We start from the raw sequence: 25,026 nt of genomic DNA on the forward strand, positions 1-25,026 counted from the left end.
TGCTTTGCAGGACTAAATTCTAGTGCTAACCATTAATTGGCAATAATACTGCATTACACTTAGAAATTAATTTTTTAAAAAATTGTTGTTGAATTGTAAGGTGATGAATTTAATATTGGAAAAACACTCAAGCAATGGAGGTAGATTGTTGGTTAGTGCTTATTCTGTGTGAATGAATACATCAAGTGTATGAAAGCAGGTGCTGCTATTGTGAATTCTCAGGCACTACAGTGAAAAGGATTGCTAGGTGTTTGATGTACTTAAAAGTGTTGTCTGTAATGTTTTAAGTGTGCCAGGCCTGGAAGTCTCATTCAGGTCTGGTACCTTGTACTGAAAAGATCAGTAACTTGTATTGGCATGTGCTTGAAATGAAAGCCTTATGTAGTTCCTGTTTGTTATTATTAGGTATAAGAAATTGAGGACAACACTTCTTGCTGTCCAAAGATGGAAAACAACATAACTACTATCTCTCGTGAAGAGCTTGAAGAACTAAGAGAGGCGTTCAGTAAAATAGGTATGTTTTCAGTAAGGAAATATGCCGTGTAGGATGTGTGGAAGAAATCTTTATGGATCATTGTGTTTTGATAGGGTCATGTTTCCCTTCTATGTTGCTAGTAACATCTAAGAAAATGAGAATGTTTACATAAAACGCCTTATTTTCCACTGAAAATATGTGCCTATTTATTTCTTTCAACTTCAGCAATGAAAACATACATTTTCTTGATGGGCAGTTGCATTATTTGAGCCATTGTATATGAAGCATGATAGGTCTCAATTTAGTTTTTTGAACTCCTTAAATCTGAAAAAAAGAAGTTTGGTTAAAGCTCAATTCTTAAATATATTTTCACGTTAGACTACTGAAACTTTGTTTTTGCTTTACTTGCATGCTTTGGTGAACTAGTAATTTATCTTTTATTGGATTGGATTTTACATTTTAAGTAAGCTAAAATTGGAGGTCTTTTCATTTGTTTTTGTAGCTAGCAGATAAATAACTGTACAATTTTGTATGCTTGACAGGATGTTTGCAGATTAATCAGAGAATGAACAGAAAGAGTGAGAAATTCTATAGTAACTAACCCTTATTTCTGGATTGCAATACTGTTCTGAATGTTAAAGTTCATGTCTGCTTTATTTCTTATTTGCTGCAGTTCTGAGGAGGTGATGTGTAACTGTGCAGCTCTGCAACTCAAACGTATTTGTAATGGGGGAACAAGGTCGCTTTAGGCAAGAAGTCTGAAGTATTGGGAGTCTCTAGCTTGGTAAAGAGACTATTGGGAAACTGTATGTTAGAGATGTAAGACCATGAGTAGTATGGAAAAGGTGAAGAGGGAATTACTTGGTTTCTGTCAATACAGGTATCACATGATGCCCAGCAGAGAGTCAGAAAGCTTAAAATAAATAGTAGTAACTTTTCTTTATGACAAATAATAAAACCATGAACCCATTGACTCGGGATGTTTTTGAGACCAAAAAGGAGTAGAAATGCTGAAGGATTAAGATACATCCATGAAAGATAATTCTTGAGTTGCTGTTAAACAATCATCTTGACATCGTCTGTAGCTCCTTGAGCTCAGTGTATAACCTGCAGGAGCTGGGAAGACAGACCAAAGAAAAGGGCACTGTATACATGTATCAATCTACTGGGAGGTGTTAGGATAAGTAGGTACTTGCTGGTGTTTGACAGCTTTTCTGTTTGTTTGTTTTTTACCATCTGTGTTCCTTCTTTTTCTCCCTTGCTTTCCTGCATGTTTTCATGTTTTGTCTCTAAGGATTGTCTGTACTACTGCTACCTACTGAAAAGCATTTTCTTCCTTACTGTATTATGTTTTCTCTAAAATATAAAAATTAAGCATAGTTATGTTTTTTCTTTTCATTTTTTTTTTTTAACATTTCCAAGGTTGTTATGGATAAATTGCTTGCAGCTATATTGCTAAACTGAGAGAAAAGGCATATATTTAACTCTCTGTTTGTCATCATGGAAACTTACCCTCCGTGAAAGATGAACCTAGAGAAGTTAAGTAACTGGTAATCTGAGTGAGCTCGTGAGCATGTCTTGCATTTTAGACCATCCCTGTTATTATGTGTGGTGTTATATGTCTGCAAGCCAGACAGTGCATATATTAATACATAAGCAGACATAAAGTTTGTCTGTGTAGTGATTTGTGAATTGTTGGTAGTAACAAAAACACAGAAAGAGATTTTATTTTTTTAAACAGGTGTTTTTAGCCTTTTGTCAGCAGTGACATGTGACCTTTTTACAAAGCTGGACAGAAGCTACATAGTGTAATATGGATTACAGGGAAATTACTGTATAGCAACAGTTATGGCTAGAGATGAAAGCATGTTTCTCTGCTTATGCAATGTGATATTTTATTCATCCACTCCGGTGTTCTTGGGTGAGTTCTGATACTGGACGAAATATGAAGAGGTCTTTTAAGCTAGTAAATGAAAAAAACACAAGTGGGAGCACCTTCACAAGTCAGAAAAATGGTCTTCTGTTTCTGACTCATTGTGTTACTTGTGACATTTTCTTAAATAACTTATCTTAGATGCATCATTTGTAGAACTGTGAAAATACTATTAATTCATATTTTTCAAGAGCTTTAATATGATGAGACCCCACCTGGAGTACTGTGTCCAGCTCTGGAGCCCTCAATACAAGAAGCACATGGACCTGTTGGAGCAGGTCCAGAGGAAGACCACGAAGATGGTCACGGGGCTGGAGCACCTCCACTGCGCGGACAGGCTGAGAGAGTTGGGATTGTTCAGCCTGGAGAAGAGAAGGCTCCGGGGAGACCTTATAGCGGCCTTCCAGTGCTGAAAGGGGGCCTACAGGAGAGCTGGCGAGGGACTGTTTACAAGGGCACGTAGCGATAGGACGAGGGGCAACGGTTTTAAACTAGAAGCGGGTTGATTTAGATTGGACATTAGGAAGAAGTTCTTTACCATAAGGGTGGTAAAGCACTGGAACAGGTTGCCCAGAGAGGTGGTGCAGGCCCCATCCCTGGAGACATTCAAGATCAGGCTTGACGGGGCTTTGGGCAACCTGATCGAGCTAAAGATGTTCCTGCTCACTGCGGGGGGGTTGAACTAGATGACCTTTGGGGGTTCCTTCCAACCTAATGCATTGTATGATTCTATGATCATGAAAGAGACTGAAAATTGTTGTCAACTATTAGCATTAAAAATATAGAATGATGGCATTATATCCAGCACTAGTTATGCTGGATATGATTTCTTGTGTTTGAGTGAGCTTCATCTATACTGTGTATGGACTATAGCTTTTCTGCCTTTAAAAGTACTTCTCTCTTTTTGCATAGACATTGCACTACAGGTACAGGCAAGGGTGTTTTAATGGACATTCTCAAATTCTGCTTGTATAGATATGTGTATACATATATATGGGAATATGCACAGATACCATAAAAACTAGGAACAGTTACTATGTTTGATTCATTTATGCATTACATTGCATAAAAACTTATTCTGGATTTGTAAAATGGTGCTTTATTATACTAAGACAAGAATTCAAGAAAGCTTTCTGCATACATGTTGGCTTAAGGTGGAAGTACAAAGGGTGTTTTTAAGATTTTTTTTTTTTCTGTGCTGCTGTGTTATTCATCATAAGTAAATCAAATTATACCCTTTTTTTCTTAATTTATTTCTATGTGATACAGCCATTCATTTCTTTCCACAATTGTGGAGCTATACCATACCTCTTGTTGAAAAAAGCAGTCTGATGCTTTGCTGTACACAGACATTCCTGACATGTGGTCTTGGGAGCCAAGTGTAAGTGAAGATGGCAGTACAAATTGCTCCCAACAGAGCTAGTTAATAGATTAAGGAAGGTCACCTTTAATAAACAGATACAGATTATCCTGGATTTATTCTTCACAGGTAAGCCTAACCACATCAAAAGTTTTCAAGAACAGAAAATGTCTGTCAGATACTAGGATAAGAAACAAAATGCAGAGTCAGGCAGAGTTCTTGTGTAAGTAGGTTTTCTTCTATAAGTGTGCTCTTCTGATGACAGCTTGCATCAGATTTGAGTTTACTGATTGCAAATGGTATAATATTGATAGTAAGAATATAATAATTGATATCCCTTTCACTTGAAGGTTCATGAAGAATTTTGTTGGGAGTCTTAAAAAAAGCTTAAACTTCACTATTTATGAATTTGCCATCTTGTTATAGCTGTGCTTTGGGATTGTGAGATGGTTCCTGAGGAAAATACATAACAAGATGGCACAACTCCTAGCCAGTTGTGCCTCTAATTCACAAGTATTCTTTCACGCTTTCTTATGTCAGCAGAAGAAATACTCGTCTTCTAGAAGTGTGTTTCTCGCACTTTATTTATTCTTAACAGTTACTATAGGTGGTTCTTTAGATAAGTATAAAAACAACTTGTGCTTTCACTTTACAGATATTGACAACAGTGGGTATGTCAGTGATTATGAGCTTCAAGACTTGTTTAAAGAAGCAAGTGTGCCCTTGCCTGGTTACAGAGTTCGGGAGATTGTAGAAAAAATCATTGCAGTGACAGATAGCAACAAGGACGGGAGAATCAACTTTGAAGAATTTGTCTCTGTAAGAAATTCCCTTTGGATGTTTCTCTACTGTCTGATATCTGCTGAGAACTAGGATAGAAAACTGAATTAAGTGGTATGGCTAAGTACTGTTTTGATACAAATAAGTAATATTTTGAGAATGTAAATTGTCACAGAAAACTTACCCAATATCCTATATGATTATTTTCCAGCCTTTGTATTTTGCTCTCCCATTTAATTTAGTAGATGTCATTTGGGCAGCATATGAGACCACAGTAGTTTCCATCAGTCCTACTTTCTATTTTCTCAAAGATGAGGGGATGGACTACGTACTTCAGGAACTATTGTGTCAGCCCTTGCCCTGACAAGAGTGGATAATTAGATACCACCCTCTGAATTCTTTTAGTGATAAACCAATGCTTGCGCTACTATACTTAATTCCTATACTAAAGGCCATTTTTTACTGGGAGTGAGATACAGTTTTTCACTTTTAGTGAACAAATTTGAAAGGTTTAGACTTTTTTTAATGTGGATCACTCAATAGTGTGCTTTATTTAAGAGGAAAAAAAAAACTTTTCAGGCTGTTGGTTTGAGTGTGTGTTTGGGGATGATTAGTTTTTGCTTTGAATTTAAAGTACTGCTGCTTATTGCAGCAGGTTGCTTGTTGAACTAGTTATTGATCTTTCTTTCCAAGATTCTAATTTGCAATGGTTCATAGGTGAGATGCAAATATTTGCATCCAGGTATTGAACTGTGTCTGTTACTTACACTTCATTGTCAGTTTTGAGACCTCTACAGTATTTGGGCAAATCAAGGATGTATCAATTTATGCAACATGGTTTATGTTGCAGGCAGATGGAAAATGATATCAGCTTCCTTAAGGGTATGTGTAACTGTCATATAGTAACCTTTTACTGTAAACCATATGATGAAGTAAGTGGAAGAATATATGATATAGTCATTGAAAATGTGCATATCATTAGTTGTTTTTTTCAGTTTACCAAAATATCTGTGGAAAAATTGTGTAGATTGTTGATTGTCTACTTTTTTAGATAGCATGGCTTAATAGAGGTAGCACTTGAGGTGCTCACTCAGAAATAATATATTAGATAGCCAGTATACAAGTTTCATGAAGGGATTTAAACTAGTTTTACCCGTATAGTAATTATTTTTTTCAGAACAGAAGTCAATGTAAATATTAAAGAAAGACAGTCAAGTTAACTACTGACTCTAGAGTACTTACATGAGTTAACAGTTATTTGAAGGTATGATCAATCACAAAATGCTCTCTATTTTTTTTTTATTCCAGATAATTCAGGAATTGAAAAGTAAAGATGTTAGCAAATCTTTCCGAAAATCTATAAACAAAAAACAAGGTATTACAGCAATTGGAGGAACATCAGCAATATCTAGTGAGGGGACACAGCACTCTTATTCAGGTAAGAAATAAACATGAGCAAATTTTGCATGGAGAAAGGCTCTTTAAATTTGCACTACAAAGGAAGAAAAATGTGGCTGTTGAAAGTAAATTAACACAGAGAAAGCATGTGGAGATGGACAAGGTAATTGTGGGTGGTAGTATATTAAAATGCAGGCTGTTCAGTTGTTGCTAGTTTCGTGCTGCACTTCAAGGCAAGCTAGGCATCTTTGGGAGAGCAAAAAATTAAAAGAAGCACTGACAGTAGGGCAAGGGAGGGGGAAATAAATGACTCCTTTAGTGTACTTCTAGTAATGCTAGTCGTTTTTGGCTTCATTACATGCTAATCTACTCTTATTCCTATATTCAGATAAAAATGAGTGCCCGTTTTCATTTCTGCAGTGTTATCTAAAATGGAAGAAAACCAACCCAAAACCCAAACATATCCTTTCTGGATAGAAGGCCCTCCTCAGCTGTCTCTGAGCCATTACAGAATTGTGCACTCCCATATGATTTTGCATAGCCTATCTGATGCTTGAGAAGTTGCTTTTAATATTTGATCTCTGTTTCTTTCTACCTTCCCCTGCTGCATGTCATTTAAGTTGGTAATTGTGCCTAATTGCATTGCAGCTCCGGGTCAGAATATTAACTGCCTTCCAGGATCATATTACAATACTCAATTTTGCATCTTTTTTGGTTGTCTCGAGTCTGGGATTTGCTGTGGTTCCAGAAGAGTGTTAAGACTCTATATATGAGGAAGATTCACTTCAGTTAGCTAAAGGTGGTGATACCCTCTCTCTCAATATTATCCTTATAGCACCAGCTGCACTTGGCCTGTCTCCAAAGCAGGGGATATATTCCATCTCAAAGGATGCTTGTAGAGGGGGGACACCATCAGACCTAATTTAGACTCCCTTTAATTTTTGGTGGGTAGAAACTGAGCACACTAGGGTGCAACCCATCTGGCCTCAGAAGCCATCTAGTTTATGATGAGATGAAGAGTTCACTAGAACTTCATGTTCCTTCCCACTGACAATGAAAGAAGTGTAGTGAGTCATGTGTAGGTACTTGTCTTGTACGCTTCTTGAGGTGAGATGAATACCACCTGTACTGTGGTGGTATTTGGATACTGATGCTTGATTGACTGTTGTACCAGTAAGCATTCTTAGATACATAGTAATAAACTCTGCAGTAAATATGAAAGAGAATTTAAAACTGAGTGCTAACTTCTTAAGTTTTGTAGAATAGTAGAATGGCTCTCAAAGTTTCTCGAAGCTAAATACAGCACAAAGTCTGAAAAAATACTGCTAGTCTCGGAAGTCCTTGGAAGGTGGAATGAAATTCTGCATTTTAAACCAAGGGTGTATAGATCAATATGTTGCGTATTTCAGATCACAGATTTCCCTCTTTTTGTTGTAGTGTTGAGAAACTGAATTTGAAGTCAGCTGTGATGATACCTTCCTCATTATGTCTCTCAGATTTTTATGCTGTCCTTCGGAAAATCACCAGCTGTTAAGAGGGTACAGTCAGAGAAAGATCAACCTGTACTTGCTATTTTTTTTGTTCTTTCCCACTGGTCTGATAATTTCTATAACTGGCCTCTGTGAAACTAAGGGGCTTTGTTGCAGATGAACCTTTTTGACCCAAGTCTGACATATAGTAGTATGTGTTCATGGGAATTATACTAGATTATTTTAATGCTGTTTTTCTTTTCAGAGGAAGAAAAAGTTGCTTTTGTTAATTGGATAAATAAAGCTCTACAAGATGACCCAGACTGTAAGCACCTCCTACCTATGAACCCATCAGATGCCAGTCTTTTTAAATCCCTTGCAGATGGCATCCTCCTTTGGTGAGTCCATGGCTGAGAGAAAGAAAATAAATTAATCTCAAAGGTTAAATGCTGATCAGTGACATGAATTGGAAAACTTCTGACAGGCTTTAACATCAAGACTCCACTCTTAAATATTTCAACCAATGTGTAAGATGGGGAAAATCTGTTTGGCTGTAGAAATGTTATATTTGGCAAATTTTGTATGTGACTCTGTACGTATTACAGAAGTGGGCTTCCACTTCAGTACGATAATTAAACACATCAGATATGTGCAGGCTGTTTATAAAGGGGATAATTAGACCGTTCATATATTCATTAGCTGAAATAATTATAAAACTTTGCTATTTCAAATATTTTTAAAAGTTACAAAATGTAGTTACTAAAGGATAGGATGGGAGGAACTGAAATCTGAATTAAATCTGCAGCAAAACAGAGAGCATATAGTAGGCCCCTTAACTTTAGACTGCTGTAACTTTCTAGTTAGTTAAAAGTGGACTAATAGTACTTATTCATACAGTATGCTAACAAGGGATTAGCATATTAGTATTGGTGTAAATTAGTCTTTGAAATCCTTGTAGATGCAAGATACTGTAGAAATGCATGTCTGAAATTGATTATATTACAAAGATTTTCATTAGAGACTATTTAACTGACTTTAATTTAGAGGTTTAATCTTCTCAAGAACTTTTTCTGGCAGCACAGACATGCTCTGTTATCTAAGTATAAAACCCAGTTGGTCAAGTTTCTTATATGTTATCTAGGCGTTTCTGGATGAGTGTGCAATTATTTAGCAGAGAGAGGAGATTTAGAGGATGAGGTTGTCTTTTTCTATTAATCTTATCAGAAATATTTACAGCTATTTTAAAGTGTTAAGAGTTTATGATCAAATAATATATTTTCTGAGAAATTAAATTTTGAATAAATTCTGACTTTTCTTCCTTAGCAAAATGATCAACTTTTCACAACCAGATACAATTGATGAAAGGGCTATTAATAAGAAGAAATTAACTCCTTTCACTATTTCTGTAAGTACTGCACAGATAGGAACTTGCCACAAATAAAAAAGCTTTGTATAGCTTTGTTTTTATGACAGTTGTCCTGGTGGAGTAAAAAAGTCCTGTGTGTTAAAAAATATCAAAGCATGAAATTGTATTTTCTAATAAACTCTGCTGAATTATCCTGTTTCTTAGATGGTTTACAGGAAAACTTGTTATTTTTTTATGTGTTCCTTAGTTCTTTCCCTATTTGCTATTCTCATTTTGCTTTACTAAGTAGCTGAAGAAAATAGTTTTAGACTTCTGACTGGATGGTCAGGTTGTATTTTAGCAGTGCAGAAAGTATCTGGATGGCTGTGTACTGTATGGTAGGTTGATGCATTGCAATAGTGGAGAGCGGCTTGGACAGAAGATGAGGAGCTCTATTTTTAATTGTGTATGAATTCATGAAAATATTTAAGAGAAACAGTTCTTAGGACCTTAGTTTGAGTATAAGAAAACAGGTCTGAAAGAGGGAAGTAGATCCATAATTTACCAGGCTAATGAGAAAAAAAAATCATTATTGAAAACCTCAGTTAGTTGGCAGACTCTTCAGTCTGTGACATTAACATATGAAAAGTTAAAACATACTATGTTCTAAATCATCCGAGTGGGTTTTGTAATCTCTACTTATTTAAAGATGATGTGTCAGCAAAGATGATAGTACATGTGTTTGTTGTCTCTGTAGACAGTTAAAACATTACATAAGAAAATAGAGAGTAATATTTACAAGAGCTGCCAGGTATTTTTTTCTTGGAATGTTTTATCTATTATAATCACTAGCCTTTCTTTCAGCTTGGATCGCTAAGGAATACTCTAAGTAAAATATTTTTTGTAATTCTTAAGTATCACATAAACAAATTAAACAGTGTTGCTCAAAATATCACGGGCTTGATCCTGTGGACAAATGTGCTTGTATAGAATTCTGCCACGTGCAGGAGGCTGACACTGTCATCCCATCTTGGATCTTGCACAGGCTAACACATTTATTCTAGCAACTGTTAAACTGTAATTGAACAGACAGCGTAAGAAAATCATAGCAATTCAACATCCTGACACTGAAAGAAAGGCTAGTCCACAATTAGGTGGTCCACAATTTTTTGGTGGGTCCATGTTAAACACTGTCAATAGTGGTTTCCATTAAACTTTGAAAAGATACACAAAAAAAAAATCTCAGGAGTGCAGTTTTCCACTGGAAACCATTGAACTAATGCATTATTTCTTACAACTTTTGCAACTTACATGAAAATTTAGTGTGAGCAAATTTACTAAGAATTACAACCTCATCAAATTGTTAAACAATGATATTCCAAATAGGAAAACCTAAACCTGGCTCTGAATTCAGCATCTGCTATTGGCTGTACGGTTGTCAATATTGGATCACAAGATTTGCAAGAAGGAAAACCACACTTGGTATTAGGACTTTTATGGCAGATCATTAAAGTGGGTCTTTTTGCTGATATTGAGATCTCCAGAAATGAAGGTAAGAGTAATGGCAGGTGTAGCAACACTGGCAATTTGGAATTAACTGCAGCAATTTCAGCTTTCTTTCAAACATGCTTTTAGCTCTTATTGCCTTGCTAAATGAAGGGGAAGAACTAGATCAGTTAATGAAGCTTTCCCCAGAAGATCTCTTGCTACGCTGGGTGAACTACCATCTGGCCAATGCAGGTTGGCAGAAAATCAGTAACTTCAGCCAAGACATTAAGGTATGTAGTTATCACTCTGATAATTGAACATAATGGTATTTAAACACACTATGCACAGAAACAAATGAGTCGGATCAGAAGTATTTAGAAAAATAGTAGTCTTCTGCTTTTGCTAGCTATAAATTGATCCTGCGTTTTTCAACACTGAAAGAGCATTATTTAAATCTCTTGTATCCTATTCATTTGCTCATACTATGTATTGTCACATCACAGTGTGAAGCGAAAGTTTCTGACAAGCTCATATTCGAGGAAGTTCTAATGTTAGAGTTATTCAGGACAATTTGCACTACCTTATTAGTTAAGTGTTTCCTATCCATCCTTCCCTGCTCCTGGGTCTGCAGAAAGCCACCTTTTCTGTCTTTTGTTGTTTTAAAGAGGAGATGTATGGCTTTAAATCTGCTCCCAGTGCATATTTGCTAATGGTGATTTACCTTCATACCTAGCATTCTACACAAGAGTAGGAAACCTCTTGAGGAAACAACAGTTATTCAGAGGGCTGTCTGGAGCAGCTCCTGATTCTTGATCCCAGCAGAGAGCAGCCCCCCTCAATCATTGTGCTTTGCTGGTGTGCCAATTTACTGACACAAGGGGACTGAAAGGCATGCTGGTTCCTTGGGGCAGATGGCAGATCTGCATAATTCTTCTCTCTGCTTCAAGTCATTCTGCATAAGGTATGCGGAGTACTGTAGTAAGTCCAGTTGAAAAGAGAGAAACACAAATTTTTAAAACTAAAAGCAAAGGAGGAAGATTCCGTGAAGTGGTAAGTCCTGTTTTCATTGAAGAAAACTATGTCATTAATTGCTAGTTATATCTTTTCAAATGCCACCAAGAAAGCTGTTGTTTAAGCAAACCTTTAACTAGGATTTTATATGAAAACTGCTACTATGGTAAAAATATTACATGCTATTTAAGAGAAGTATTAAATACTTCTAAAACTAGCAGGTTTTTGTTTTATTTTTCTAGTTTTAGTGGGGGGAAAAAAAACAGAAGCATACTGAAAACTGCATTAAATAAATATAATTTCTTTTTTTGCTATAGATTCATCCTAAAAGAGCTACTTTGCTCTCCATTTTTAATTCCAATTAAATTGTCAATTAAGAAAGAATTTTTTATAAAATAGTCTATTTCAAAGGGATAGTGAAGGAATAAAATACCAACACTGAAAAGATCAATGTTGGGGTTTTTTTGTGGGTAACCTATATAAATTTATAGTAAATATCTTATTTACAGCTGTCTAACTTGTATCCAGCAGAATGAATTTAACATTGTCCAGAACAATTAGCAGACATTCCTTTTCTCTGTTACCTGGATGAATAACATTACTATGTGAAACAGCATAGTAAAATGGCTGTATGACCTCATTCATATTCATTGAAATTAGGGTGCCATATTTTTTATTTCTATGGCTTCTGAATTGGACTGTGAAGAGCAGTAAATGGCTATGAAAGTCTACACACTTGGTCTCTTTTTATTTATTTAAATATTACGCTGTTTGTTTTAGGATTCAAGAGCATATTACCATCTGTTAAATCAGATTGCACCCAAAGGAGATGACCTTGATGAACTGCTCATCAAAATTGACTTTTCTGGATTTCATGTAAGTATCCAGAAACGTTAAAACAGACTGGAGTGATCTGAGACCTCTATGTATGTATCCAATGTCCTGGTTACAAGGCTGTCCCAGAATCCTCTTTTGTTTTATAAAGCATGCAAAAAACTCAGGTTCCTCAACGTCACAAAAGCTTAAATGGGTAAAAACTCGATTAAACTTCCAGGGCACTGCTGAAACAGGATAATGCATCCTGCAATCTAAAATTTGGAGCTATGTTTTACTTGGAGTAGCATCTAACTGTTTTATTTTCGGTTGGGTCCTCCAACATGAATATTACAACATCCTGGTCAGTTCTGCTCTTCTGGAATTCAGACACGAAAAAGAAGTAGAGTTCACAAACCTCGTGATCCTTCCTCAAACCAAATAACATTCAGAAATAACAGGTGAGCCTTTGCAATAACCATCAGGAAAGGAAAGTGTGGCATCCCTCAAGCTCTAAGCTGTAAAAGGACAGAGGGTCTAAAACCAGCCTAGGTAGATGTAAAAACACTTTTCTCTAAGCTGCTACTTAATGATTTTTGGAAGGATGATTCCGAGAACGCATTTGATAAAAAATTGAACTGTCTGAAATATGGATATCTATATATCAGTCAGAATCTTAAGTAGAATCTTGTTATTCTCTATAATAATGAAAACCCCCATGCAAAATGATGTGTGCTTACAAGCTTTATTTCTTTCAAACTCCTTCATGAGGAGAGTCCAGTTTTGTTTGTTTGCTTTTGTTTTAGGGGTTTTTTGGGGAGTAAGAAAGGATAGTAGTTAATTTTTTTCCATGTAATTTTCTACAGTTCATATGGTCATGTTCTGTAATGCGTTATAAACCAGTATCAATAACATGTAACAACTTCTTCTAGAGCAAGTTTCTGGTTGAGTGTACCAACACTGAATTACTGTTACTCAATTCTAACAAGTTCAATTAATAACTCATTTCCCTATAAATAGTAACTTAGTGTTGTGAAGATTAGAGACGAAAAGTATAAGGTGCAAAGTTTTGAACACTGATTTATTCTATGTAGAGTAACAGTAAAGACTAATAAACACAATAACACATAAGTTACCAACTTAAGACAATTCAGAGGCAAAAATATTAAAAGGAAAGCAAGGTCGTGGATTATCACATTCTGAAGCATTCAAACTCTTACTGAGCATTTTGGCCATCGTCTGTAATTACTGTGCTTGAGAATATCAGTTTAAAGCAGTGATGGTGATTGGCACATGTAGCAGAATATGCAGTGTGGGAATCAACAGCCTGGAAATGGAAATATAACCACTACTCCTCTGGCTGCAACTGTTGTCTCTGTGATTCATGAGGAATGCTGTGCAGGCAGCCACAGAAGTGAAGGGCAGAAAAAAGGTAGAAGGAAGATGGGAAGAGGGGAGTTCTTATGGGCTGCGAGAGCTAGCTCAAACATTGGGGGAATGAGGGAGGAACTGACAGGGGTCATTTAAAGATCTGCCAAACTGAAGATTCAGTAAAGAATGGAAACATGCTAGTTGTCATTACAAATTAATTTTTATTTTTTTCTTCTTTTAGGATAAAAATGACTTGAGGAGGGCTGAATACATGCTCCAACAGGCAGATAAATTGGGCTGCAGACAGTTTGTAACTCCAGCTGATGTGGTTGCAGGCAACCCTAAACTCAACTTGGCTTTTGTTGCAAATCTCTTTAACACATATCCAGCCCTACACAAGCCTGACAATTCATCTTATGATCTCAATTTATTAGAAGGTACTTAACTTACTAAGCATACCAGAGACAAGAATATTAGTGATTTCTATTTAAATATTCCTTCTAGGTTGTGATATAGGAACCCTGTGTGATGATGCCTGTGTTAACACCAGCATATAGAGCTTTCTCACTAGCTTTCAATGTAAGCCTTAGTAGAAGTCCCCGTTACTGTGAATATTGTTCAGTTGTGTTAGCCTGATGAAAGGTTATTCCTGAATAACCTTCTATCATTCATTCGCAGGAGCAAAAACTGTCCTCTTACTCTCTTTCCAGTTTCCTGTGCTTCTTTCCATACTGTTTATATTTTAGCTGATGCACAAATTCTAGCTTTCCCTAATTTGCAGTGCTATACTGTGCAACTGTAATAGTCTTTTAAAGTACTTTTCACATAGTGTGTTTACATATATATGTGTGTGTGTGTATGTGAATTAGTTTGTTGCCTTTTAAAACAGGAAACATTAAAAAAAGTCTTCTGTATCAGCAACCTATATTAATCTATTGCATCAGCAACCTATATAGATCCTAGCACGTCAGCAAGTTTGGACTCGAACTGTACAGTTCAGATCCCTAATGCTAGAGATAAAGGGATAATTGGTAGCGATCTTTGGCTGTTACCCTTTCTGTGGACCAGCTAATCTAGGATAATGAAATGGCTCCTGCCAGTGTATTTCACAGTTGTTCACTGATCTCAAAGGAATGGTGAGAATCAGGGGTGCTGCACTCGGGAGAATCATCAGCAATGTTCACACATTCCTCTGCACTGCCTTCTCCTGCCTTCCTCTTACTGTTCCTATCAGGTTTCCTTTCCATCTAGGTGAGTCCATCTACCTTTGCTCCTCTTTTTTTCATAATTTGTCTGCTGTGCTGCATCCCTGTGTCACAAGTCTTGTATCCCTCTGACCACTCCTGTTTCAGGCTTCTTGCTCTTCCTAGTTTCAGCTGGATGCCAGCTGTGGTAGAGGTATCAGAGCACAGGAGGTAGCCTTCCCTTTTCAGCTGTGATATCCCTAGTCACTGCAGTCCCTGCTGACCAGGACAAATGGTTAAAGGAAAGGCTTGCTGCAATTTTGTTAGAAATGTATGCTCTTGAAAATGTATACAGGAGCTGTGTGGAGGTGGAATATGTTCAGTTCAGCTTCTCTGTTCTGAATATAAAGTTGCAGGTGAGATACAAAATACTGAAAACTTGGTCGAATTTAGATATTTTCATTGGCATGGCAAAAACCAGCTGAACTACTTTCTGAACTTTCTTAAAATATTTAGATGAGATCAAAGTCTCAGCTAAAACAGTTTGTAAAAAGTCACAATCACTTGAATGCTAGGTTACGATTTTGTAATGATAAATACCAGCCAAATTTAACTTGCTGTTTGGAGTATATATTTTAGAGATGGATAATCACACCAATGTTATCTGTTCAAAGGCAAGTAGAAAACTCTCCTCTGCCCCCAAATAATAACTTCTGTGGTGTCATGTAGATCTAAACCATCAAAATAGTTATTTCAACTAAAAGACAATGATGTTAATGTGGTTTTTTTTCTGGAAATTTGTTTTATTTCTTCCATAAAATCTTGTGGTTTTATTGATGTTTTCTCAAGGTAGTGATATAACATAGAAGACATTAATTTCTTTATAGTTTCATTGTAGATTGTCTGTTGAAATCTGACTCATAATTTATAATGCTTTCCTATTTTTCTTCATGAAATGCAGATTTGACCCCTCCTAATGTAGGTACTGTATTTAGTACTTTTCTGTACTCCATAAAAGTGTTTATTCTGCAATTTTTCTTCCTTTTTTTTTTTTTCCCCTAGTGTTTTAATTGCCTCTGCCCTTCTCTGGTTAATTTTTTGCATTGTTCTTACATTTTTCTATTGCTTTAATATGCCGTCAAAATTAGAAGAAAAAACACCCCCCACAGATCTAACATGATGCATATAAAATGAGGGCAGGACTTGCAGTAAGTCAAATGTCATATAGTTCTTTCTGTGGGTTTAACCAGTAGGGGCTTTCCATGAACCAAGATGTAAAGCTCTAGGCTTGTGTTGGGTGAGTAGATCTTTCTGAAAGTCTTAATTTTCCTGCATAAATTCCGTCTTTTCAGTGACTATTCCACCCAAAGGGTATGATGTGGCTGTTCTCTTTGGTTTAAGACAATGAACACTGTGCATACATAAATAGGCAACTGCTTTGATAATACTTAACAAGTCTGGTGATGTGCACTTGTATACAGAGAGCATATCCCTCAGGTATACTGACATCACAAAATGAACATTTGATACTATGTGGGGATGAAAGGGGGAGTCCCCACCTCAGTCAATGCTCTGAAGAACCTCTCACTTGTGGGGGAAGGCAGCAGAGCTTGGAGCCTTAAGTCACACAGAAAGCTGAGTTCTTGGGGGGAGGAAGAGGAGGGAGTTCTGTCCACCCGTTTCCTCCAGTGTAGATGTCCTCTGCTGCTGTTGTTTAGTCCACTGGCAGCCTTCAAGGTTGTTACCACTAGAGAGTTAACTGCTCCCACTCAGACCAGCTGAACTTAGGGTGCAAATTGCATGTTCAGCTCTGACTTTGAGAGAATCGTAGGTATCTGGAGCCCTTTGGATTCTTGACCCCATCACTATGGCTACTCCCCACTCAGTTCCGTAGTATAATGATCTCAAAGAAAGAGATGGCAATGAATATAAAGGATACTACCAAATCTGCTCCTCTCTCTTTTGTGTAGCTCTGCCCCCTTTCTGCAGTTTTCCAATGATTTTGGCTATCTGCTGCACCACTCAGCAGAAGATATGGTCGTGATAGGATCACAAGGTATATTTTGAATAAAAGAATAGAGAGAAAAAATTGGTCAGTTTCAGCCATCTGGAAAACTTAGGATCACTTGTGTTGCATGATAAAGGGACTTGTTTAGAATGGCATATTAAATACAGTATGCTGGGTTTAGTTCCCGGATTCCTGCTACCCGAAAGAGTGCTGCCCAACTTGCATGCTCTTGCTCCTGCTTGGCTCCTTTGGATTGTTTCAACAGTGCTAAGCATGCATTTTAAAATTCTCAGTCTGAGTGAAGTTGCTGAGTATCTGGTATTGTAGCTATGCTTTGTTTAGTAAGAGTTCATTAAATAATCAAAAATTAGTGGTTTTGCAATGGACAAGTTCCTGAAAGCACTTTGCAGTCAGCAGGTATTGCAAACCAACTCTAAGCTCAGTAAGCCTAAAAACTTTAAAAAAGAACAAAGCAAAAGGAACTTGCTTCAAAATGCTGTAACCTCTTAAGTTACTCCTTATAAACTCGAATTATATGTCATGTTTGTTTTTTTTTTTTTAACGAAAAAATACTGATATCTCTAACTTTTTCATAAAGTGTGGTTCTTTGCTGTCTTTTAAATCTTGTTGTGGGAAGAAATACGTGAAACAAAGCTGACTGCCTGAAGACCTTGCAGGATAGTATTTTTCTTTGTTTCAGCATGCATTCATCAGTGACTCTTTGGTAATTTTTACACGTAAATTTTTGAAACAAATTGAATTGCATATGAAGACTTCATAATTTAGAAAGAAAATATGTCAGTAGCATGAATATCATGTATTTTATAATAACGAGAGAGGAAGTAACTGGTAAGCTGGCTGAAACGTTTTAAATAAAATTTATTCTGTTAGAAAATGTCAATTACAGCTGAAATTTCTGAAATTAAGTTTTTTATAAATATAGTTTGAAGACCAGAGCTTTTTGTATAAAGGGGAAGAGATCTAGATGAAAACTGTAACCTCTGTCTAAAAATTGATGTTATTATGTAGGTCTATTTCATGCAAAAATAATATTAAAGAGGTTTTCTGTTCTAATAATAAATACATGTTTATACAGTAGCTTCATTTTGCAAAAACATTCATTGTTCTGTAGTCAACACAGAACTGCAGTACTAAATGAGACTGTTTTCATGCTACATAAAACCTCATTAGATAAACTTGGTACCATTATCCTCTAAGAAACAAACAAAAAAAGCAAAGAAAAAAATCTTACTGAGATTTTTACATGTTTCAGTCCCGAGAAGTCTGTTCTTCCATTGTTTTGGGGAGGTTTTCTCCCTCCTCAATGTCCTTTCCGTTTTCTTAACTGTGGATTATCAACCCAATGGAACAAAACGAAGAGATTATTCCAAGCTTGCATATACAGGCTAAATATTTTCTTAAATGCTTCTCTTTGATGTAAAGAAAACAGCTTCTGCAGCACTGATTCATATGCAATTGGCCACAGATACACTGCTAAAATTTAGGTAATGTTATATGTAGAAAATTTATTACTGCAAACTAATTTTATAGAGAAAGACCGTTAGTTTAGCAACCCATGATTACAATAGACAAAACCAGCCCAAGTCAGGAAAGTGAAGGGTGTTTTTTTTTCCTACTGAATTTTCTACATTTCTCATAAGCAGAGTTGCTAGTTAAAACTGCAAGAGTAACTAGGCCCCTCAGCAGTATAAACAGCTTCACAAATTTAACCAATACAATACTGCCTTGCTAAGTCTCCAGTGTTAAAAACTAAAAAGGTGAGGTCTATTGCTTTGGGGAAGACCTTCACAAATTAACCCTGGGAACTTCTGTATGGAGAGAAGTGGAGCTATAGTTTCTGGAGTTTGATGCAATTGCAGTAAGTGTGTTAGTGTGAACTTTTAATAAAAATATGCCATTTCAAAGAGATTTAAAGATATTGTTGAATGCAATTTCCACTGATTTTGGTTTTAGGAAATTATTATTAATCATCACTGCTTTCTCAATGATATATTAATTATCTAAAATATAACGAACAAACTGTATTTTATCAAATCGCATTTACACAGAAAAATGTAGTCTAATAGTGCTCCCTGTAGTGGCGTTGGCCTTGTGCCCAGAACTGAGGGACTCTGAACTTGATAGGATTGCTTCAGCTTACTGGCCAGTAGAGACTACTCTTAGGGAAAGGATGAACTGATTTTTGGGGATAGAGGAGCTGGGGGGATGGGCTACTAGAGTCATTTAAATGTTGCTTATTAAAGTGTCCTCTCCAATAATTTATACAGAGTTATATTTGTCATCACAGGAGAAAGCAAGGAAGAAAGGACATTCAGAAACTGGATGAATTCACTGGGTGTAAACCCATATGTTAATCATTTATACAGGTAAGGCTTTTTTGAAAACAATAATTTGATTTCTCTGGGAAGACAGGGGAAGAAAGAAGAAGGGAAGAAGTAAAGGAAGTTGTACTTCTACTAGAACAGTGATTTCCAGGTTTCCACACAGTGTGATAGGGACTTCAAAACTGGTCTTAAGAAGTATCTGGCTTTAGCAGTATCTGACTCGGATATTATACTCATGATCTAGAAATACTGAAAACCTAAAAAGTTTTCATGTGCTCCGCTCACTCAGTTGTACTTTGAATTACATTTCTTAAAAAGTTGAGACAGTTGGGTTTTATAATGCATGATTTTTATTTTCTCTCATGACAGATGAAATGACCATAAACCTATTAAAATAGTAATATAACTCTAAACTATAAGAGAGGATAGATGTCTGCTGAGTAAACTGTAAGAATCTATGCAGTGTGGTATTCACTCAAAATGAAAGGCTTTTTAGCATGCTTTTCCGATGTTTCTGACCACTTTCAAATTGTGCCAGCAGTTGATTCAAATCCTGTCAATAAAAGACGGGCTATAGGGAGCAACTGGGAACATCTGCTTGCGTATAAACATGCTGTTAGATTTCACTTCATTTCTGCAAGGTGATACCACCCGTCGGTAGCTTAATGTAGAGAATTTCATTTAGGAGGTAGCTGAAGGGGATTATCAGGAATGCAATTTATAATGAGAAAATAATGCTTTTCCCAATATTTTTTTTTTCACAAGATGAGTAAATTGGTTTTGATTATTCTTTAGCAAAATAGGTGCAGGTAAAGCATAAGTATTTAATGTTTTGTGAAGTCCTGAGAAAATTAAAACTAGATCAATAAATGAAAATTCTTTAGCTATATACTCTCTATGCCTGCTTTATGAAAACGATTATTTAATTAAAGTTTGTAAAAAACAGTGGCTGTGCTTACTTCACTGAGATTTGTGAAAATAATGACATGAAACATGATTTAATGTAAATAATCACAGAAATCAAGCAATAGGATATAGGCCAGTTTCTCCACAGAACGGCACAAAGCTTTGACTGGAATTTTTCAGCAACTTAATTACACTTCGAGAACTCTCAAGTGCTTAATGTTTTCATTGTGAATATGAGCTTTTGTGCTTAAAAACATTGTTTTACTCTGGTTTAGTGACCTCTCTGATGCTTTAATAATCTTCCAATTGTATGATATGACTCGCGTGCCAGTTGACTGGAACCACGTCAACAAACCTCCTTATCCATTACTCGGTGGTAACATGAAAAAGGTGGGTAGACACTCTAATCCAGTCCAGTTTTAATGTCTTCCATTGTGCTCTTTGTAGTAATCTGGATTGTCTAGATTTGTGTGCTACTGAGACAGCCCTGGCAAAAAAAAAAAAAAAAGGAAAAAAATATCCTCCGGATATTATCTCAAGGAATAAATAACAGTTATAGCATATATCACTTTAGTTTCTAAATGTGGACATCTTCCTTTTGGCAATATTTAGGGTTTAATTAGGGTATACGAGTAAAAGTTTCAGGCCTGACACAGTTGTTGCCTGATGCTCTTGCATTGTGAGGCATTTCCTCACAGAGCAGTTTTTGTGCTGCCAGGAGAATTTGTGCAAGACTTGCAGAATCCAAGCTTTCCGTTAGTTTTGTGATCATTATGAAGCCAGTAATGTAGAAGAAAAAAAAATTACTGTCTAAGAAGAACACATTTCAATTTTTTTCCAAATTCAGTTTTGATGTAAGTATATATTAATTCATTGATTTTAGTGGAAGTAAACTTGTTTTTTTTTTTCAAATGTGAAAAAGGATTATCATTGGAATCTTGCATACTTGCATTTATTGTAAAACTGCTATTATTTTAATCACAGTGTAGAAAGGCTAGAAATCTTTCTTTATCTCCAGATCTCACCATAGGAAACCAATAAGCCAAAGTAATTCAAACTACACAGAGATTATAGGTCTGTGTTATAGAAATATTAAGATGTTTTCATTATTTGCACACAACATTTATTTTTAGATTGAGAATTGCAATTATGCAGTAGAACTTGGGAAGACAAAAGCCAAATTCTCACTGGTTGGTATTGCTGGACACGATCTAAATGAGGGTAATCAAACTCTTACTTTGGCTTTGGTATGGCAGCTAATGAGAAGGTAAGTTAGGCACAGTATATGATAGTTGTGTGTGTGTGTATATATATGTATCTGTGCATGTGTGTATCTGTGTGTCTCTCTGTATATCAACACAAATTAAAGTTAGCATTCAGTTCACCCAACAGATGCTTTAGAGATCCATCTCTAAATATCCCGCTTCCCTAAGATAAACTTTTGTACGGGTTTTTGTAGTTTTACATACTGTGTAGTGCTTGAAACCACAATAATGTGTATATGTACACATCCATTTATAAAGATAATTAAAACCTTTATGTGCTAAAAACTGTGATTAGAATTAAATCCTGCAGCAAGTAAAAAGAGCACGACTTCATGCTGATTCCATGTATTTTTCCATAAGTAGAGAGTAATTTCAATATTTGTAAAATCAAAAAAAAAAAAAAATAGGAAGAGGTGATGTATGCTATAGAAGTCAAAATGGGAAGAAAATTTTAGGCCATCACAGCTATAGTAGTGTAACTATCTTAAAATCAAAATCTTGCTGTTGTACTGAGCAGAAAAAAAAATATTATAAATTTATTTCAATAAAGAGTACTTTATTGCAAATATCTTCCACAAGTCAGTTTTCTTACACCTACCCCAAAACACTCAATGCTTTTTGTTGCTCGAACTGTTATACTGCAGTTTCTAAGGTGACTTGGCTGTAGGGAACCATTTAAGCTTATAAAGTAAAAGTAGTTATGATGTGCTGAGTAAAACAAATATATGATGAAGATGTAACAGTGAATATTATGAGGTTTGGGATGTTATTTTATTCTTGCAACAACCAAAAAAGTGATTTTAAAGTACTAAATAGTTTATAAGGTTAAGGGTACCTTATGCAGATGAGTACTTGGCATTGTTACTGTGCTGAAGTAAGAAATAATACTTTTGCTTGTAGCTTTGTACTGTTAGCGGAGTCGAGTTCTACCATTCATTTTAACTCAGACTCTTACTTTCTTTATTAAAGGTATACTTTGAATGTACTATCAGACCTTGGAGAGGGGGAAAAAGTAAATGATGAAATTATTATTAAGTGGGTGAATCAGACACTTGCAAAAGCAAATAAGAAAACTTCAATTACAAGTTTCAAGGTAATCAAATTAATTTACTTTTCTTCTTTCCACATGTAATCCAATCTGGGGCTTTTAACCTGAACTGTTAACAATTCTAACTTAACAGTGGCTGTCCCATCAGCTAGCGAAATTGTATAAAGAAATATTTCTGACAGTCTATGAATCTTCAAAAATATTTTACAAGTCTATTAATAAGAAACAAAAAGAAATTATAACTGCTGCTGTAGGAGTCAAAACAAAAAAAACCCCACCCAACAACAACAAAAGGCTAAATTTTACAAAGGGGCTTCTGTCTCGAGTTACCAATGTTTGGGCATAGCATGTCATCTAGCTTCCAAATTTTTGGATATAGGCGCACTCATGCTTGTACCAATGTGAAGAACAATTTTGGAAATACTGAGGGCAGGGTTGGGGGGAAATCACCTTTTTTTTTTTTTTTTTAAAAAATAACAACTGGTCAAAAAGATGTCCTCGTGTGTGACAGAGCCAGGAGAGGGACCCCAAGTTAACCAGCGAAATCTTTTGTCTTCATTGGCACTGCTCATGTGCAGCAGATCTTTACAAAACAGGAGCTTTTCCCATTCAGCAAATATGAACAAATTGATGCAGAAAGCTTTCACATTTTTAAACTGTTAGACATGAAAGAAGTCATATGTTTGTCAGGTGTGTCATGCTGTGTGAATCTCATTCTTTAGAAACGGTAGATTTATATTTGCGTGGAAGTGCAATTACTACATTCCTATACATGTTCACTGTATACTCTGAAAACGTTATGTCTGTGGTACACGACAGGAACATAAGAATGTAGCAAGTTAAATATTTGAAAGATCACTGTGTTATGAAATTGAATTAGGTAAAAATTAGGCAAAAAGTAATATCAAATAATTTTATAGAAAAAATATTTAATTTTTACTCTAGAAGGTAACTTAGGCCTTCATCTTCTTAAAAGGGATTGCTGCTTCTCTTATTTCTACATAAATTGTAATAATGGTGGTATAAATAAGTTGAAAGTACAAAGGGAGTCTGCCCCAATATCTTGCTTTTGGTATGCCTGTGTTTTTTGGGGGGCATTTGTTGTGTTTTTAAGGTAATTCAACTGGTGGTAGACCAATGAAGATAAGGAGCTACTGATGTAAAGTGACATGATTCAGTACACCTTTTACTACTGATTTTTGGTGGCATTCACATATATATTGCCTTTCATAATTTGAATTTTTGTCTGTATTTTGGCATTACTGCAGCAAGCAGATTGTGTAGCAGAGAAAGCAGGGGTCCTTCATATTTATTTTTGACTATGAAGGCAAAGTTCTATTGAATTTCTGTTAGTTCAAATGGTAAAAATTACAAAGGTGTGGGGTTTGGCTTAAGGTCTTGGGGAGATTCTCCATGCATTCATTGTCTTCAAGCAGATTTATATTACTGTTGTAATGCATAATTAATGTGGTGTCTCTGTGGGACTTCACTGAATTTGAAATCATAGTTCTGACCTGGTGGTGAAGGCAGCCTTGTCACGTGGCTTCCGTGCTGAGCCCCTGCAGGAACAGAGCCAGCCTCGCTGGCACTGTCCACTGACTCTGGTTTGACATCATCAGGTGCTTATCTGCCCTAACTGTTGGGGAGAAATAATTGCAGCAATAGCACTTGCTATTTTAAGAATAGAAGAAAACACATGTTTGTGTATTAAATACAAAACACAGACTGCTCGTACTAGCTCAGAATACCATCTGTTTCTTTCATTAACTAAATTTAAACTATTTGTTTAATAATAATATCAACACTGAGTGTGAACCTTATCTTTTTGGTTGCAGAAAAAAATATTAGACCTCGTAAAGGGTGAGGGGGAACCTTCACACAATAAAGTAACAAAGCATTCTGCTATCTTTCAATAAGTATGTAAGATGTGCTGTAAGGTTTTTTGCATTGTGAAGACAGAATAATCAAGGCAAATTCCTTATACTAATCTTTTGACTCTCTTTTAGGACAAATCAATTAGCACTAGTTTACCTGTCCTAGATTTAATAGATGCCATTGCACCAAAAGCAGTTCGTCCAGAAATGGTCAAGAGAGAAGATCTTTCCTACCAAGACAAATTGAATAATGCTAAGTAAGTTTTAAATGAATGCTTTATATTTTTCTGAAGCACGAGAAATGCATGAATTCATGGTTTAATGGATGATTTACTGATTTGTCAACAGAGGGAGATTACACTAGTATTAGTTAATTTGTTTCAAATAGGGTATGTTTTTAATTCTGTTCTAGAGCTATTTTTCTAGCATATTTAAAACATGAACTCAAATTCATTGTTGATATGACCTACCACCACTGCACTGCAATTGGTTTATTAATAGCCTGCCATAACCCATATTGGTTTTGACCAAAAAAATGCTTTGATAACCAGTAGCAAAACACCTGCCAATACAATTGCTAATACGTGCTTTCTTCACAATAATGTCTGTTTTCTTGTAGACTGTAAGTACTGACTGAACAGGCATATCCTGCTATTAAAATCTGTTGTTGGTGGTGTTGTGGATCTTGGCACACTAGTAGATGCAAGGAAAATAACAATATTTATTTTCTCTTTGTTTTCTGAGGTATGCCATTTCAGTTTCTCGAAAAATTGGTGCTCGTATATATGCTCTCCCAGATGATCTGGTTGAAGTGAAGCCAAAAATGGTGATGACAGTGTTTGCATGTTTGATGGGAAGAGGACTGAACAAAATAAAATAATGAAGATGTGTAATGTAACTTTCTGCCACGTTAAGCATGATGAATGCCTCGCAGTTTACAGAGTTCTGAAGCT

The 25,026-nt window shown here is 35.9% G+C and overlaps 1 protein-coding gene across 2 annotated transcripts; it reads left to right on the forward strand.

Annotated features, from left to right (window-relative positions):
• The first annotated feature begins 444 nt into the window (after positions 1-444).
• PLS1 (plastin 1) lies at positions 445-24,953 on the forward strand. 2 transcript variants are annotated; one of them, XM_086467865.1, is made up of 16 exons: positions 445-514; positions 4,424-4,587; positions 5,857-5,986; positions 7,681-7,813; positions 8,739-8,820; positions 10,147-10,312; positions 10,396-10,538; positions 12,040-12,135; positions 13,685-13,880; positions 15,589-15,609; positions 18,944-19,022; positions 20,162-20,276; positions 21,020-21,153; positions 22,121-22,244; positions 24,206-24,330; positions 24,818-24,953. In XM_086467865.1, exons 1-16 carry the CDS (start codon positions 445-447, stop codon positions 24,951-24,953), a joined length of 1,914 nt encoding a protein of 637 aa, XP_086323991.1. The 2 variants fall into 2 exon arrangements, with proteins under 2 accessions (XP_086323991.1, XP_009949679.2); XM_009951377.2 differs by lacking the exon at positions 15,589-15,609.
• The last annotated feature ends 73 nt before the right edge of the window (positions 24,954-25,026 follow it).

Source organism: Leptosomus discolor, chromosome 7 (genome assembly GCF_034619465.1).
Source record: "Leptosomus discolor isolate bLepDis1 chromosome 7, bLepDis1.hap2, whole genome shotgun sequence".
NCBI lineage: Eukaryota > Metazoa > Chordata > Aves > Leptosomiformes > Leptosomidae > Leptosomus > Leptosomus discolor.

Excerpts from the sequence above, each read along its gene's own strand:
- PLS1 (XM_086467865.1), top strand. The coding sequence starts at position 445 with ATGGAAAACAACATAACTACTATCTCTCGTGAAGAGCTTGAAGAACTA. Across the intron at positions 13,881-15,588 it reads TGATCTCAATTTATTAGAAG|ATTTGACCCCTCCTAATGTA; the intron begins GTACTTAACTTA and ends CATGAAATGCAG. Across the intron at positions 21,154-22,120 it reads GTATGGCAGCTAATGAGAAG|GTATACTTTGAATGTACTAT; the intron begins GTAAGTTAGGCA and ends TCTTTATTAAAG.